The sequence below is a fragment of the Triplophysa rosa genome, linkage group LG3 (genome assembly GCF_024868665.1).
Source record: "Triplophysa rosa linkage group LG3, Trosa_1v2, whole genome shotgun sequence".
NCBI lineage: Eukaryota > Metazoa > Chordata > Actinopteri > Cypriniformes > Nemacheilidae > Triplophysa > Triplophysa rosa.
Genome location: NC_079892.1, coordinates 11112260 through 11130412, shown reverse-complemented (window position 1 = coordinate 11130412; position 18153 = coordinate 11112260). Strand labels below are relative to the sequence as shown.

At 37.8% G+C, this 18153-nt stretch overlaps 1 protein-coding gene across 5 annotated transcripts in view; it reads right to left on the bottom strand.

The window, feature by feature from the left end:
- tln2b (talin 2b) overlaps window positions 1–18153 on the bottom strand; it is a 132106-nt gene that overhangs the window by 68402 nt on the left and 45551 nt on the right. For all 5 annotated transcript variants that reach the window (XM_057329222.1, XM_057329225.1, XM_057329221.1 and 2 more), the window contains exons 2-4: window positions 3075–3248; window positions 1153–1250; window positions 890–1019 (exon numbers count right to left, since the gene is read on the bottom strand). In XM_057329222.1, coding sequence (XP_057185205.1) covers window positions 890–1019; window positions 1153–1250; window positions 3075–3210 — 364 coding nt within the window. In that variant the 5' untranslated portion in view covers window positions 3211–3248. The remainder of the gene's footprint in view (window positions 1–889; window positions 1020–1152; window positions 1251–3074; window positions 3249–18153) is intronic.

The following is an 18153-nucleotide window of genomic DNA, read 5'->3' as shown; positions in this document are numbered from 1 at the left end:
CTAAAAATGTGCTACAAGTAGCACGCTATCAGTATAGCTAAGATAACTTGTAGTATAGTTAAAGTATGAAACTATATTAAAAACGTAGTTGTGTATTCCAAGATTACTCCTGTTAAAAAGTATTCTTTTATAAACAAAAAAGTGGGCCAATTTAGTCTCAAATAGAACAAAAATACACTTATAATATACTACAACTACTACTACATTGATATAAGTATACTTACTACATAAAGTATATGCTTAAAACTATGCTTAAGTTTACTTAATGACTTGAATTACATTTAAGTACTATACTATAAGTATACTTATTCTTGAAGAGGCAATCGCAGTTTGTATTTTTTATGATGTTATGTATGAGTAAACAACTGGTTCATGACTTAGCACTCTTTTTATTAAGACTTCTATTTCTTTACTATTTTCCGATTTAAAAGTGCACTGTGGAAATTTTTGCGGCATGTGGTGGTGAGGTTGCGAATTGCAACCAATGCCTCTCTCCACCCCTCCCCCCTCCCTTTCGAAGCATGAGGGTGGCTGAAACAGAACTAAGATGTTGTCACATTTTCTCTTCTTTGCTGAAGGAGATAACGTATTTACGAAACACGCTCTGTAGAGCAGTTTGTCCGTTTAGGGCTACTGTAGAAACAACATGGCGAATTCCATGCAAGGGGACCCGAGGTGTATGTAGATAGAAATAGATCATTCTAAGATAATAAAAACATAACGCTTTTTTATGTAAGGTCTTTATACACCTCTGAAGACATTGTTATGTATATTATATTGTATGTCTGTCAATAGATCCTCTTAAATATCACACAAAGCACCTTTAAAAAGCATGTGGTCACTTTTGCACGCTATTCAGTGGATGGCACCTGATAAAAATAGCACCCACCTATCCTACTGCAAATGGTGACCAACAGCTCGCCTACGGTCTTGGAGTCATCAACCATGATGGTTTTAATGGCCCCATCCAGCATTTTGATCTTTTGAGGTCTTTGTTTCTTCTTGTACTCCAAGACATCCTGCCAAGATGACAACACGGCTCAACTGACGTTCAGAACCACAATGGATATATGTTTTTTTAAGCATCTGTTTTACATCACTGTTTACCTATGGCCTGAGGAAACTGCAAATTTGTTTAACAATGTGATTTACCCCATTCCGCAGCATGTAGTAATCGAGGGTGCGTCCGGATTCCAACCAGATTCCTTTTCTAGGGTCATCATCGGACAGGAACAGCCCATAATCTGATGCTGAAATAATTTTGATATAAATAAAAAAAATTCACCCCATGAAAGAAAACACCAGAAGCTCTGGTTACTTTATGTGCCAACAAATATGGACGTAATAAATCCGACTCTTCATTAAATCTCAAAGCAATTTGTTTTGGATGTCAAGAATGCTCGTAGTTGAAAACAACTGACATTTACAAGATCGAATCCAATTCATTGTGGCCATTTATAATAGCAATCATGTCCAGTGCACTGAGACAGCAGTCATATAAATGTAGATGGGTGTATAATGAATGTACACAGAGCTTCAGACACATCACACACAAGCACATTTTTAAGGCTCAAGCAAACAGAGATGGTTTAATAAATGGTGTTGGCTCAGAAAGTGAGAGAGATGGAGAGCAGAGACTCCGTATGAAGCAGAATTGGCGATCAGCTGAGGCTGTTTATAAAGCAACTGAAGTTTTGACATGTTGGATTAACAAACATTTCTTTCTGCACTGCAGATGTGAAACATTTAGCCTGAAATCCAAATTTTTGTCAAGATCTGCAGATTTGCAGAAATCAGCCGGCCAAAGATCAAGTTTACACTACTCTTCAGTAGTGTAAACTTCTTGCTGATTAAATAGTTTCACTCATTTAATGATATATTTACTTTCTGTATACAATTTTTGTGTGTTGTATTACGGCCTAATAATAACATTATTTCAAAGAAAAGAATATTTTTCATGTTTCATGTTTTAACGAATTCATAAACAAATTACAGCTATATCAGCAAGTATATGAAAAATCCGTATTCAAAATGACCTCCTTACCCCGATTCACACTGCTAAGCTTGGAATAATGATGTATGGTTTGAGCAGACATGATCATTTCGCTAGTAATGTCAGTTTTAACCCACGTATCGAAAACACCTGCAATTTTATGTTTCAAAAAGAGATGGTGACAGAGAAGCAAAGGTTATGAATTGCAACGCTCCTAAACATATTTTCAGCTGACGCCAAGCATTTATAAAGCAATATAGCGTCCAAATAAGTGTGTAGTCTTTGTTGTTTCATGTGGACGTAGGGATCTCACAATATACAGTATCAGTATTACCAATAACCACTCGATTTAAATCCATGTTAAAGGGACAGTTCATCATTTACTCACCCTTGAGTTGTTCCAAATCTGTATAAATGTCTTTGTTCTGATGAACACACAAAGATTTTGGGAATAATGCATGTACAGTTCTTGGCCACCATTGACTACCATAGTAGAAAAAAATGACAATAGTAGTCAAAAGTGCACCAGAACCGTTTGCTTTCCTACATTCCTATATTTTTTGTACTATGGTAGTCAATGGTGGCCAAGAACTGTTTGGTTACAAGCATTCTTCCAAATATCTTTCTCTGTGTTCATCCGAACAAAGAAATTTATACAGATTTGGAACCAGTTGAGGATGAGTAAATGAAAACAGAAGTTTCACTTTTGGGTGAACTGTTCCTTTATTCTATATTGTTTTAAACTCTGCCACCCCTTGAGGACCCACGGGTCCAAAATTGTATAATCAAATCTATAAATTGTGGATCATAAAATATATGATATCTTCTGAAAGATTAAAACCTCATCTTTCTTAAAAGGACACATTGAAGATAAATCTGACTAATCACATTTTGTATTTAATTTTGTAAAAAATCAACATATATTGCAATAATATTGTTATCTTGAAGTCTTTTGACCTCAATAATCATGTGACAAAATCTGATATTGTGACAGCCCCATCATGACATTTTTCATATAAAAGTACGAAAATTGTATGAAGCCTAAACATGCTGGAATCCACATCTTGGAACTGTCTCTTACCTTGTCCGGTTTGGGCTTCTGGAACTCTCTCTCTGATAATCCGACATGCGTCGTAAATTGGAGTGGAGGGCTCAAACTGCATGGTCTTGACCACATTGCACTGCCGCACACAAATCTTCAGCGACAGCGCCACCATCTTGACTGCTGCTAAAATGGGAGCGGCCACTACCACACCTGTGGAGAGAGAAACAAACCATTTTAAGATTGGAAAAAGTAAATCCGCATCTACAGCAACACAATAGAAACACGATTTGATCTGGAGTAACTAATGTGAACACGTCTAAAGTGAATTGCAATCCAGTTCAACTTCACTCCATCACTGAGCGAAACATGTCTGCCACCGAAGGAAGATACATCAAAGCTTTTCAGGGGCTTATAATATTAGCTCCTTACTTTTATGTAAGACATCTGTAATATAGTTATTAGATTAGCGGAACAGCACTGCCCTTTAAATGTCGAGCAGAGAAAAATATACCACAGCCAAGCGGGATTTGAGTTTAATCTCTCCTCTGCAAATATCAAATCCTAATCTGTAATCTTTAACCAATAAAGAAAACCGTATTCTATGAAGGTTTGAAAAAGTGAGACAATACGAATAGATTAAGACAGGGATTAAGCAGAGCCTTTGCAAATGTGTCTATTTTAAATTCTTATACAATACAGCTCAAACGCATCAAAGACCAGCATCAAATCAAAGATCAGATTCAGATCACACTCCGAACAGAAATCTAATTCACATATAAATTAAGATCTCTAACAGATAGTTCACCCACAGAAATAAAATGGTCGCCATCCTTTATTCACCCTCAAACCTTTATGACTCTTTCTTCTGTGGAACACAAAATAAGATATTTTGAGAAATGTCTCGGTGGTTATGTGTCTATAGAATGGAAGTCAATTGGGGGTTCAATGTTGTTTGGCTCCCAACATTCTTCAAAATATCTTCTTTTGTGTTCTCCAGAAGAAAGAAAGTCATACAGGTTTGGAATGACATTGGAGTACTGTCGCACTTAAACTGACATAAAAACTGGTTAAACTACACAGAAAAAAAATATTCAAGAGACTTAAAGGGATACTTCACCCAAAAATGAAAATTCTGTCATTATTTACTCACCCTCAGATTGTTCCAAACCTGTATACATTTCTTTGTTTTGCTGAACACACCGGAAGATATTTAGAAGTATGTCAGATCTCGCCGCATATTGACTCCCATAGTATTTATTTTCCCTACTATGGAGATCTGACATTTTTTCAAATTTCTTCCTGTGTGGTCAGCAAAACAAAGACATTTATACAGGTTTGGAACAATCTGAGGTAGAGTAAATGAGTAAATTTTCATTTTTGGGTGAAGTATCCCTACTTATCTTTTTTTGATAATGGATTTGTGATTGAACTATCTCCATGGTCTACTCTCTCAGTCAGCAAGCACACACACATTAGTAGGAAACTAGGAATAGCTCTATATGGTTCTTTTACTCTTGGTAGGGAACATGCAGAGGTATTGTAGAAACCGGATAAAGGTCCCACAGAGAACACACACACAGTATACCTCAAAGGCACAAAAACTTAACACTAACTCTGTTGAGCACGGTGACTTCATTAGAAACTGCAATATTACACGTTTTGAGTAGAACTGTATAAGAATGACAGCCTGACGTTCTCTGATGTTACTGATGTGATTCAGTATCAAAGACATGCAAAATGACCTGCAAAAGAAAACATCTGTTGTGCATCTTTGAACAGCTTTGTGGAAAATTTCTCATGAGAAGTTAACAAGGACACTTACAAATGAGTAAAAAGGCGATTCATCCTTAAGTATGAAAGGAACAGTTCACCCAAAAATGAAGTTCTGTATAAATGTCTTTGTTGTGATAAACACAGAGAATGTTATTTGGAAGAATGCTTCTAACCAAACAGTTCTCTTGGCCACCATTGACTACTATAGTAGGAAAAATTGCTTTATAAATGTCTTTGTTCTGTTGAACACAAAAGAAGATATTTTGAAGAATGTAGGAAAACAAACAGTTCTGGGGCACTTTTGACTACCATTGTCATTTTTCCTACTATGGACGCCAATGGTGGCCAAGAACTGTTTGGTTTCTTGGTTTCATTCTTCCAACTACCTTTCTCTGTGTTCTTCACAACAAAGACATTTATACAGATTTTGAACCACTCGAAGGTGAGTAAATGACAGAATTTCCGTTTTTGGTTGAACTGTCCTTTTAACAAAAACACGAGATACTTTACAAACTCGACGTGTCTTGACTTTCTTAGTATTTTTTTACAGAGCAATGGAGTAAAACAATCCTCAAGCAAGTAATACAACGACCTGTTCTGTTTGTTGCGAATATGGATTATTGAATTTTACAGGATTTAAATTACAATAAGAAAGCAATATACAGCTTGACGGCTACAGTAGTAAGAAACACGTATGGCATCTACACGTCCCCAATTCACCTGCTACTGGTAATAAAAAACGCATTTTGGTTCCTGCTTGGAACAAACAAGCTGCTGGATAATACAGCTTATGTACAATATGACACTGTGATGACGTCTGAAGAGAGACGGAGAAAGGGAAGGTTCATTTCTCATCTGTCTCTCTTGCTTTTTCTATACTTTGGCCCTGTGTGACAGACTCAGCAAAATACCTCTCATTTCTGACCGTACCTCCAGCCATGCTCAAAGCATTCCAACACTCACACCGCTCATGCCCGAAACAGCATGTGACTCAACATGCACTAATAACTGAGTGAAGCCCCGGGGACAGTGAGAAAGCAGAAATCACAACTGTTCTAAATGTCTCTGATAGTTTATCCTGAGATATGGCTTCGGTCCATTTTTCACAGAACAAGATCCGCTTCCTTGGAAAACAAACTACATGATGTATTATGTCCATATGAATGATGCAGAACCAATGAGGGTAAGAGTACTACTACTACTAATAATAATGCTTCAGCAAGCACAACACTAACCAAAATATTTGAAGAGATATTTAATGCGAAACATTTCGATCTCACCCGATTCACGGAGGAAGAAAGTCATACAGGTGGAATGACATGAGGGTGAATTTGTGATGTCAGAAAATGATTTTTTTTGTGAAAGATGCAGTTTTAAGCCTCATCTTTATTGCCAAGTTATTATCCATGATCTTAATAAAACCTGACCTTAAAAAAGTTTATATAAAATAAAACCGTGCCAATGAAACACATGCACTAAATTGTTCTCACATAAGTATAGAGCTGATGTAATGGATTGACGCCATAAGAAGCATCTCAGGGATTGAAATAAAACATCTGGTCCATCTAGATTCTTTACTATCCTTCCTTCAACTTCAGTTTTAAGAGCAGTAGATCTTCTTACATTGACACTCAACGCGATCGGCTAATTATCCAGCAACGCAAACCGAAATCTGCCATGAAGCGCTAAAAGCATCTCTGCTTTTCACGTTGAACTTTGAAGTGCCTCTCGAGGGCATTCCCTCTAATCAGAGCCAAGACCTCTCCGCAACAGTGACCATATTAAGTTATGCTGTTACATCCTACAGAAAAGACCAAGCGAGACGTTTCCGGATACGGGCAGAAAGATGCATGAAAACTCGCTCCGGAGGCAGTCGTAAAAACGGGCAATTGGATCAGGCAGAGGGAGAGGATGGGGCCATCTGGAAGGGATTGCGGTGTGGTGATTTGCAGTAATAACAAAAGCAAAAGAACAGAGCCCTGAAAGCCACCAAGCCTGAATTCATTATGGAGTGTGTGCGCGTGGGACTGGAATGAAAGTGTATTGTAGTTGTCTGATTCTGTTCACCTCAACAGGTATTACGGTAGAGTTCACAAACTTTGGTGTAATTTTATATCTTTTCCAGAGTATATAAATGTCCTTAAGAGGAAACTTGATGCCACTTTGCTTCTTTAACAAAGCTTTATGTTACAGTATGTAACAACCCTCATAAATGTTGGAATCTAAATTTAGCATCTTTCAGGAATGCAAGAATTCTGTAAAAAAATGATATAGTGACCATAACTAGAGCTGCACGATTAATCATATTTTAATCGTGATAACGATTTATGCTTCCCACAGTTAATTGAGCATAATAGTTCTGTTATTAATGTTTTTAAAGCAAGCACAATAAGCACAACTCCCGATACGGTCAGAAAATCATCGCTGTCGGACTAAAAGCGTGCATCTTTTAAACTGCCACTTCACGGGAAATAAAAAAAACTACATTTCTTCTCTGTATTTGTACTATTTTAATACTTTTTTTTTTAAACCCACTGACAAACATAAAGGGTGACCAATAGTAATGATGGAGTAGCAAGGTTTCATTCCAAAGGTCACAAAATGCTAATTATTGGAGTTGCGTTTAGATGATAGACTTTTTTTAAATGGAAGCAGATTAAAACGTATCAATTGGCTGTAAAGTATATTAAACATGCTGAAGTGAAATTAAAACTAATTATGATGTGATTATCAATAGTGATTAAAAATTTGAGCAAAATAACCGTGACTATCATTTTGCCCATAACCGTGCAGCCCTAAACATAACAGAAAAGTACAGTAAAAATCAGGTACAAAACTATATATTTTATACAAACTATATATGTATAAAACTATGACTCAAATGATGGAGAAATGTCAGAGGTACTACAGCAAATACAGATCCCCGTGTACACAACAATTACAGTTCTCTCAAATAACTGTGTAAGGTCAAACAACCCCCATCAGTCAAATATTTATTATCACAACTCTGTCAGGGACAATTTCAAGGGAAATATCAGTTTGACGTCATTTAACTTAAACCTGTGTAAAGATAAGTATGTAGTTACCTGTAAGTAACCTGCAATGTTATGTTTCATACTAGGCAAAAGTTATAGACTTGTTTTTAATCCTGACAAATTTGCTCAAGTGTCTTAAGGTGTGTTAATGGCAGTACTACCAGATGTCCAAACAACCCTTCCCCATCTAAACATTTCAACTTCGAGAGTCACAAACATCAATATTCTGCGAAGTTAATGATCACGCTGTGTGCGAATGTGTCTTTGTGAACATTTTCTCATGCCCTGGTTGGTATGAGAGTCAGAACCCGTAGAGCAACAATCTGGAAGCGTTTGCGTTCAGAACCGGAGCTTTGGAAGACGGACCCAAGAGTCTCCAGCTGTGATCTGTAAACATCACCGGCCAGCTGCTGGCAATGAGATACAGACTGAACCGGTTGTGTTAAACAAGGCCTATCTTTGTGAGACTTACTTTTATTAGAAACATTGGCACGACAACAAAGAAATGGGGATATCAAAGGTAATACTGTCAATTTGGTGATGGAGGTTGAAAAAATGATGGAGGGAAGATGTGAGGTCACACATCATTTTTGTCGAATGAAAATACTCTGTTTAAGGTGGTCGAACTTTAGCCTGGGAAGACAAACAGGAGGATGAATGAGATTTAAAAAGACGTGAGGGCGATCTACATTAAGCTTCCTATTCATACGCACAAAAACAAGAACAGCTCTGGTATGCGGAGACGCACCGATGACTCTCCACAGAGACTCTTTGGATTGTGAAACTAAACATAGTTTGCATCTGGGCTCAGAATGAAAGCGCTATTTCAGCATGTAAATAAATACCTAGTTACCATTCATTATTTCAAGGAAAGACAGCAAAAGATAAAGGTCGAGCAGTAAGCTGCAAGAGTATTTTTTACAGTGTACATTTTTACAAAGAAATTGTATTATATAAGATACTCTACAGCTGATCTTGAAGGTTGAGATTCATTCAAACATACAGTAGGCCAGACATCTCTTTTAACATACCTCCTAGTGGAAAATCTCTTCTTTCACAATAATTTTCTGTCATCCTCCGTTTACCCCATACCTCTGAGCTGCACACCCCCCAACATGCACACGTTAAATGAGAAAAGATTGAGAATCTTTCATTACAGCAAAGCAAGGCCTTGATGTACTTGCAGTCCATTCAGTATTCACCTCAATCTCTGACATTTATAACAATAACATTAAGATCTCCGTGACCATCCACAGAAACAGAGGCAAAGCAACTCTTATTGGACTCATCCGTGTAATTTCCTGCCCCATCTCGCTTCACTTATAACATCTGATTTCCTACAGTACGTCCTCTTTTTTTCTCCTATCTTTTCATGACGTGCTTGTCATTTTGTATGATTTGGCAAAATGGGCAAATGAATACACTTATAGGGATAGTCATTGTAACTGCGTATGTTGTAAGATACTTCTAAGACAAACTGACCATCCGTAGAATGTTTTCATAGCTGGAGGTCATGACTGGTGACATCATCTGTGATGCTTGTTATGACTTTAAACAAACCCATTGATACTTCATATCAAACACACCCTTGCAACCACCCAGAACATCACAGCAACTGCATAGCAAACACCAGAACATCACAGCAAATGGATGGCAACGCCATTGCAACTGTCTGGAACATCATAGCAACCACAGCAATCCCCCTGGCAACCACCTAGAACACCATAGTAACTGCATAGCAACCACCAAAACATCATTGCAAAGGCATGGCAACGCCCTTGCAACCATCAAGAACATCAAAACATCTGCATAGCAAACACCAAGAACATCTTCGCAATCATATACCAATGCCCTTGCAACCACCTAAAACATCTTAGCAAACACCCTAGCAACCACCAAGAACAAAGCAACCACATAGCATTGCAACCACCCAGAACATCAAAGCATCTGCATACAAGCAACCACCCAGAACATCATAGCAACACCCTTGCAACAGCCTAGAACATCAAAGCAACTGCACAGCAACTCCCTTGCAACCACCTAGAACACCATAGCAACCGCACAGAAACGTCCTAACAACCATCCAGAACATTGTGGCGGGCGTCTTTTTCACAGCTTAGATCGTCTGAAGAAAATTTCAAATTCTTCGCATTGCTCTCTGCAGTGGTTCCTAATCTCACGGCAAGCTATTACCAATACTAACACCATGTTCAAATCCATAACTTAAAGATGCAAATACTGACTTTCTTTTTAATGATGTAAGAGAGTCATCAGAGTGAGAGTAATTGAAAAGCAGTAAATCAGTCTGCTTTAAAACAGCTTGCCAATCTGTACACCCATTAATCAGCCATCATAAATACAAGAGCTATAAAGAGTCATGTGTGATTTATACTGTACCCCAGAACCACTACCTCATTAAATTTCTTGCAATGTGAGAACGAAGGGGCATCAGTGATGTCTTATCTATCAGTAGTGTGACATCTCGTATGCATTAAATGCAATTTAACAGCACTGCTATGCGATGCGAGACATTATGTTCCCCATGAATGAAATATTCCTTGGATCGATACCAGCATGATATCCCATGACGTTGTGTCTATTTGTATACCTGGTAACACAACGAGAGGGGGAGAGAGAGAGTGAGCGAGTGATACGACAGATGTACCAAATTAATACATGCCCCAACTAAATCAGGACAGACCAACAGCTTGCTTCTTTCAACAACAGTGTCTTCACATTTAAGCATTTGGCAGATGCTTTTACTCAAGATGACTTGTAGTCCAAGGTCTACATTTATGTGCCTTCCTAGAATTGAACCCATGACCTTACATTAGCCAACACAATGCTCGACCACTGTACATCACATTACCACATGCAGTTTTATAGTTTACGATCAATCTTTTGGTTATTGGTTCACTCCTTTCCAACAGAACACATTGACATTACACAGGAAATTAATTGTGAAGACTCAGGTTTGTATCAAAAAGGATGAACAAAGGGTCCTTTATTAGAGTAGAGAGCGTAGAATATCCCCAGTCTACTTCTGAATACAAATGATAATGGCACATTGACCCGAAGACAAAGATAACAGTAGAATCTGCTGGAAACACTGGCTTTAACAACTCTGAGTGCAGAGGGACCAACAGGAGCTTTCTGATGAAACGCCAACACCGGTGCGTGGTAATTGGGTTAATCGTATTTCAGCGGAGGTCACGGACATGTGGATGAGGAGGTTAAAAGAATGTGGCAAGGCTATGTATCACAGCACTTATCAGCCTTTAAAAACTACATCTAGAGATTGTTTTAGATGTTTTAATCAGGGAAGATTGTCCACCAACCTCGGCCCAACCGGTCAATGACGTAAACCATTCTTTTACTACATAAACCCATGAAAATGCATATCTTTTTGATACCTGTATAAATGACTTTGTTCTGATGAACACAAACACTTCTGGGACATCATTGAATACCATAGTAGGAACATTTTAAATGGTAGTCAAAGGTGCCCCAGAACTGTTTGTTTTCCTAAATTCTTAAAAATATCTCATTTTGCATTCAACAGAACAAAAACAATAATACATTTCTACTGTGGTATAAATCTACTATGGATGATGTCCTAGAACTGAAAATGGCTAACAGTCTTCCAAATATCTTTTTTTGTGTGCGTGTTCAACAGAACGAAGAAATTCATATAGGGTTTGAAACAACTTGAGGGTGAGTAAATGATGACAGAATTTTCATTTTTAAGTGAACTATACTGTAACTTTAACTGTTGTATTAGCAGATTTTCACTCGTGACAATATTGTTAAAAGTATTGCTAAGAGAGTTAATACAGCAGTCCTATGCTAGCTGACAGAAACTATGAATCCCTGTCTCTGGGAAAAAGTAGAAAAGAGGCTCTTCAGCTGCTAAAAATACCCCTCGATGTAGAACATCCTGCAGCATTCTCTTACGCTCTCATTCTGCAATCCTCTTCGAAATTCCCCCTCAACCATATGGCAGTTTGGCCTTTTTGAGGCTCACTGAATCGCTCAAACTAATCAACGAGTGAAGAGTTTCATGTGTTTTCAATGTCTTCCATGTTCAAACCGGCCCCTGGCGTTTCCAAACACAGTAACGCTCAAGCGATAAATTTGAGAATTTCCGGAACTGTTCTGCCGTCAGAGGTTCCGGAGCGGTTTATTCCCATTTACGTTGATTCATTGCGATCACATTAAAGGACTTTGGAGACGTGATTTCGCTAACATAAAGGGGGGCCGAGACAAGTAACAAAACAGTCAAGCTGGGTTGGAAAAACAACACGCCCAAATACATGAGAATCTGCAAACAAACACCATGTGCTGATGAACATAACTAATAACACTTTATCTTATTTTGCAGAAGCTTTTATCCAACGTGTTTATATTCAAATACACATACACACGGAAATAATACAACAGATCTTCACATAACCATCTTCTCACATCCAAACCAAGCTTTTGCCCTTCAAATCAAAACTTCCCTGGTCATTAGTGTTAGGTTGTGATCTCAGGATACACATTGGGAGATGTAGAGACAGAGCTCATGCGATGATTCATTAAGAATACATTGAGAATAATCATATTAGAGACAACAAACACACAGAGAAAATTAGTCTGAGAGATAAAGGAAACATCTCAGCTCCACCCTAACAGCTGCATATACTCACACACCCACCCGCTTGGGTTGTCATGGTCACAGTGTGTTACAATGCCACACAGGGTAGCAGTCATCTAAACGTAATAAAAAACAGCAACTTCAATTTAGTTAATCTAGCTACTGCTTTTAATATAATGGTAGATGGACAGGACTTCAACGTTTTCTGACTAAGCAAAAGTCTCACACTGATTTTCTCACACAATTACACACAAATACACACTCAAGAATTGCCTGACAAGAATACAAGCCACTTCGCAAAATGTAAACACATCTTCCGGTTTCAGTTCATATTCATATTTTAAATCTTCCAAAATTCAATCTTCCAAATATTTGTTTAACATTTTAAATCGGTTATAAATAGGGCTGGGACGATATATCGTACAATTCTTATGCTCAGTTTCTCAATGAATTACGGTTAAATTCCGCCACATCCGAAAGCCAGTTGGTGCTCTCGCGCAGAAACTCCAAATACGGGCAGCAGAAGAAGTACGATTTACACACGTAGTTCCAGGAAATGCCAAAGGGCATATTTTATCGCTATTGTTCAAACCTTTCAGGAATTTTTATCATAATAAAGTATATATGATTTTTGACGAGTGTCGCTTTTTCAAATGCACGTTATAAACGACTCATATGCTTAATCTCGTAGTGATTTTAGATCCTACTGAACAAAAAGCCGTAGTACACGGAAGAGCTGTGCATAAAACACAGAATCGAAGCCTTGCGATTTCAGAATCGCCCTAGACATGTCTTATAAGTGTGAAGCACGATATATATCGTCCCAGCCCTATAAAAATATTCTGTTGATTGTATTTTGTTCAAACGTTTCAGTAATGAACCAACCAGCGTTCTGAACCAGCGTTAAACAAATGTTGATTACATCATCTAATGTGGTCTAGTATAATGACATTAAACTAATCAAAAAACGTATAATCTTACAAAATCTTGTAAAATTCTACAAAATCCTTATAATCAATGGAATAATGATTTATGGAACATTGCTGTTTATTATAAATAATTTAATATTTTATGAAAATGAATGTGCTCTCGTAATGTTTAATAAAAAAATGAACCTCCAAATCTCTTCATGACGTTTGTCTCGACACGGGCGCTTGGCTAGAATGATTTTCAAATGGATGGCCAGCCAACATCCAATGATCCAATTGATTCCAAATGGAAGTGAACATTCCTATGCTCTCTTTACTTTGAAGAGCAGAACTCTTGATGTGTGAACTCCAGAGGTATTAGCGAAATTTTGTTTTTTACAATGTTTGAAATACATTTGGCGAATGAAGCAATGAAAAAAATCTTTTTGACTTCATCTGAAGTGACTTTTTGTGCGCCGTCCTCTTCCCAAAGTGCCCTTCAAGAGTGCAAAAATGCTGTTTGGAACTCGCCCTAAGTTTCATGCCAACTTTAAATCTACAATCTGTAACTTTGCCTCTCGCCATCTCAGTTTAAGACATAAAATTGCAGGTTCAGTTTTAAACATGTTTTCTGTATATTCAATTTTTAACCAAAAACGTTATGGATTGCAGCTTTAAATATCATGTTTACAAGTCACATACAATTTTTATAGATACCCCACCATTCGGTGGGAAGGAGACAACCCTCTCGTTTCAGCTGTACGGACCTCCAGCGCATTTCGTGATGCTGGGGGCAGACAGCTGGCATTTCCCATTAACCTCACAGGAAGCTTTTCGACGGCTGAACGCTGTGGATTTCTCATCAGGATGCTGTCAGAGGGAACGTCAGTCAGTGGGAAGGCTAGAGGGGTGGAGGGATGAGCGAGGAAGAGATTCAGGCTCGATGATCTCCAGTAACCCTCGACAGTGTAACATAAAAACACGCTGCCAGGAACGTAATCAAATCAGGCAGAAACTCTGGCTTGTTGTTTCAAGCTATTTCTGTTCACTCTTCTTCTCAAAAGACTCAATTACTCCCACCCCAACTAGACCTGACCGGCGTTACAGTACATTTACAGTACAATGAACATTACTTTACCTACTCTATTTGATATTTCTTTTAAGGTTTGTCTTATTTTTTGGTTGTGTTCAACTTATGTTGTTTTCCTTGGTTGTGGTTTTCTTGTATAGCTGCTTTGATGCAAAGCAAATTGTAAAAGCGCTATAAAAAAAAAATGGACAGTATGACCGGATCTATTTGCTGTTATCACTGATGCAAATGTGCCAAAGAACATAATGTAAAGGTAATGTCAATGTAAAGCTAAATCCTGTACATACAGTGATAGCAGGCATTTTCTGAAAACTAAACCTGAACACTTTTATGAGTTTTGACGGTTTTGCCTACTTTTTGGCTGACTGAAAGTGCAAAACGATATTATTATTGTTTTTGTGTAAACCAAAAAACTCTATAAAAATTGTGATGTCATGCACTCACGTGTTCAGTCTATACAGTATGCATGAGTGAGCATAACCAAAACAAAAATGGTGACCTACAGGACTGCGTTTGTGCTACTCAACATTTATTTACGTTTCTCCAGTAAAATGTAGATTTACTGCACCACTACAACCAGCGGAGACACGTTTTTACATACAACAAATTCTAAAAACACATACTGTATACCCAAGATATGTCTATACGATGTCTGCTAAAGATCTGGAAATCTGGAAAACGTCTGCCGTGTAAAAACATCTGATAAACATCTTAAAAAGATCAGCTTTATATAAATTCTAAATCATAGACATCTTACAGACGTCTTCTAGATGTCTATACGACAGCATACGTCACAGAGACTATCAGGGTACAGTGAAAAATTGTATTCAAAAAGTTTCTTTTTTGTTAAAGCTGGGTATGCATGTTTGTGCAGGTGTGTGGGCGTTTCTACAATGTGACATCGCTAGTTATTTGCCTGTCATGCATAATGCCGTGTTTTCAGCCACTTTTGTAAAACCCAACCCTAACTTTATCGCTACACCCAAACCTAAAATTTGATTGGCTCTTAGGAATGTTGTGCCAGATGCAACAAGCCTGTTGACCATAAATCCCAAAAGACCAAAGCAAGGAAAGTCATCTCTCTCTGCGGCCATATCTGCAACACCTCTGGGCAGATGTGCTACCGTATTAAGTGTTGCCCTTTCCCCATTTACAGTAATAGAACAGAGGCATTTCTTTAATGTTTATAATCGTTGTGTTGAACCAAAAACATGTGGAACTCCGCAAAATCAGGCTCATCATCAAATGGCCCCTAAAATATGTCTTACAGTGAAACGCTGTGATTTATGAGGAATGGAAATTGGTATTTTTAACCGTATTAAATGTAAAGGTTTTTTTGGGGGGGGGGGGCGGAACATTGTTTTGAACCATCATTAGGTGGTGGTTTAGAGTTACAGCGGAACCAAGTGTTTTCCCTTTTCGAGACAAATCATGGAGGGTATGTCTACAGATTAAGGAGTCAACAACAAAAGAATCTCATAGACAGCTAGTCTCATTTCACCGTAACGGTTTACAGAAATATCTGATACAAGCTCAAAAAATAAGATGCAGAGACGAGCTTCCAATTTTACAGACACGGTTGTAGAAATGACGTGCCAAATTGACTAGAACTGATCTGAGGTTTGTTTTGGGGGGCGTAACAGCAGGCAGTCGCCAGGTCTCAGATTATGTTTTAAGACAATGAAAAAGGCCATGTGGCGATCTCTCCTTGCGTTTCTGGCTGGTTAACAGTGATGTTTGTGATGTTGGTTTAGACAGCAAGCTACATGACCAATAAGACCCGATTCACCAGAAACGGACATCAACATCAAACCAGCATTGGCATATACCAGTTTAGGCATAAAACTACCATTAACCTAAGCCAGACTGTACCAGCAACATTCATTCTTATCCAAAAAAGTCTTCCAATCAGTTTAAAAAAGACAGCTTCGATAAAACCCTACCAGGTTCAAACATAACCTATCCGATTCAAGCCCAATAGGAAATAGATATGTTAAGTTAGCTAACCCCGCTTCTAAGCCATTAGTGCTTGCCTGCACACGAATGGCAGCATGCAACATAAATCCCACGGTGCCTGCCAACAACAGTAAATTACAACCTTGCATTCTTCCAGCCAATGAAACCATCAGAGTCGCGGCACCTGACAAAGAGACGGGTTTGGGTCCCCCGAGTGCACGTCTGGAACGTGGCCCAAAACCTTGGCCAGGGGTATGACATGATGGAGTGACGTCTCATACGCGGGTGATGTTTGGAAACGTGATCGCGGTTACGCTAGGGCCAGCAAGAAGAAAGCTGACATGGTGGCCAAAGCTTTCAAGCAGGGAGTTTATACGAGTTGGTGAAATAAAACGGTCTGTCTTTTTCGGTTTGACAGTTTACGATAAACTGGAATCAGATTGTTATGGTTTTCAAAGCGTACGTAAGTACAGAAGAGAAGAAAGGAAATTGTGACAGGCTTGAGATTGAGTGCAGCGCGTATACTGTTACTGTGCATTTCATGCCTCTTAGAAAAAATACAGTGTTATTGATGAAAGGAATGAGTATGGGAAGTGATTGTTACCAGGCTAACTTTAATGTTACTGGATGTACATTTCTACCTTACAGCCACTGTTGCCATGACAACTTTACCTGTCAAACATACATAGTTCAATCACTCGAACCTAAGAACTTACATCATTCAAGATTTTTGTGTGATTTCTCTTCAAGATGGCAGTTTTACTTTACAGAAGAGCACCTCTAGCCAGTACATCCTACAAGAGAGAATAACTAAAAACGTGAATTTTGAACATTTTCATTGTTCATGAATTGCAATTTCAGTTTAACAATTCCAGTGTGTGACCCTGTCTGTGAAAACCCAACTACAATACTGTTTTCCACATAAAATCATGGTACATAATGTAAAGAACATTCTGTGAAAATATAACCTTGATATCTATAATATTGACTTAGTAAGGGCGTTTAAAACCAAAGACTTAAATGAATGGATAGACCACTTTACAAGATGTACTGGTCCAGAAGCAATTCCAGTGTCAGTTTTTTTCTTTCACGTATATAATTAAATCATATTAACATTTTAAATAGAGATGCACCGATTGCAATTTTCTTTGCCGATTCCGATTTTATTACAAGTGAAACCTGCCGATGCCGATTTTCTATCCACAAACTATAATTGACAGTATACTGTATATAAAACCATATCAACTTTTCTTCAATACACATTTTTTTATTTTCATTGAATAAATGACTGAACATTACAATTTCCCCAAATTTCCCTAAATGCAGTTCTCCAAGCTGCATTTAATTACAGAATCTTCTCTTTCCCAAACAACTCTTAAATTGAATAGCTCTGTGACTGAAAAGAAGTACAAATAATAAAATATAACTAAACATGTCACTTAATTTACCTTTTTCATTTTTGTACTCATCTCACAAAAGTCTAAGATAACAATAAAATACTTCAACTTTATTCTCGTCTGTTTCTGTTTATGAAACTAACATTGCTTTATTTTTCATGCATTTTTTCTGAAATGTAAAATAAATTGTCTTTATCTTGTGTCTGTAGTATTAAAAGAAGTGGGTTGATTTTTGCTGCAACTTCAATAAAGAAGTTAAAAATCTTATGAGTGAATTCTACTCTAAATATGTATATGTATTTGCAGTTTTTTGTGTTAGT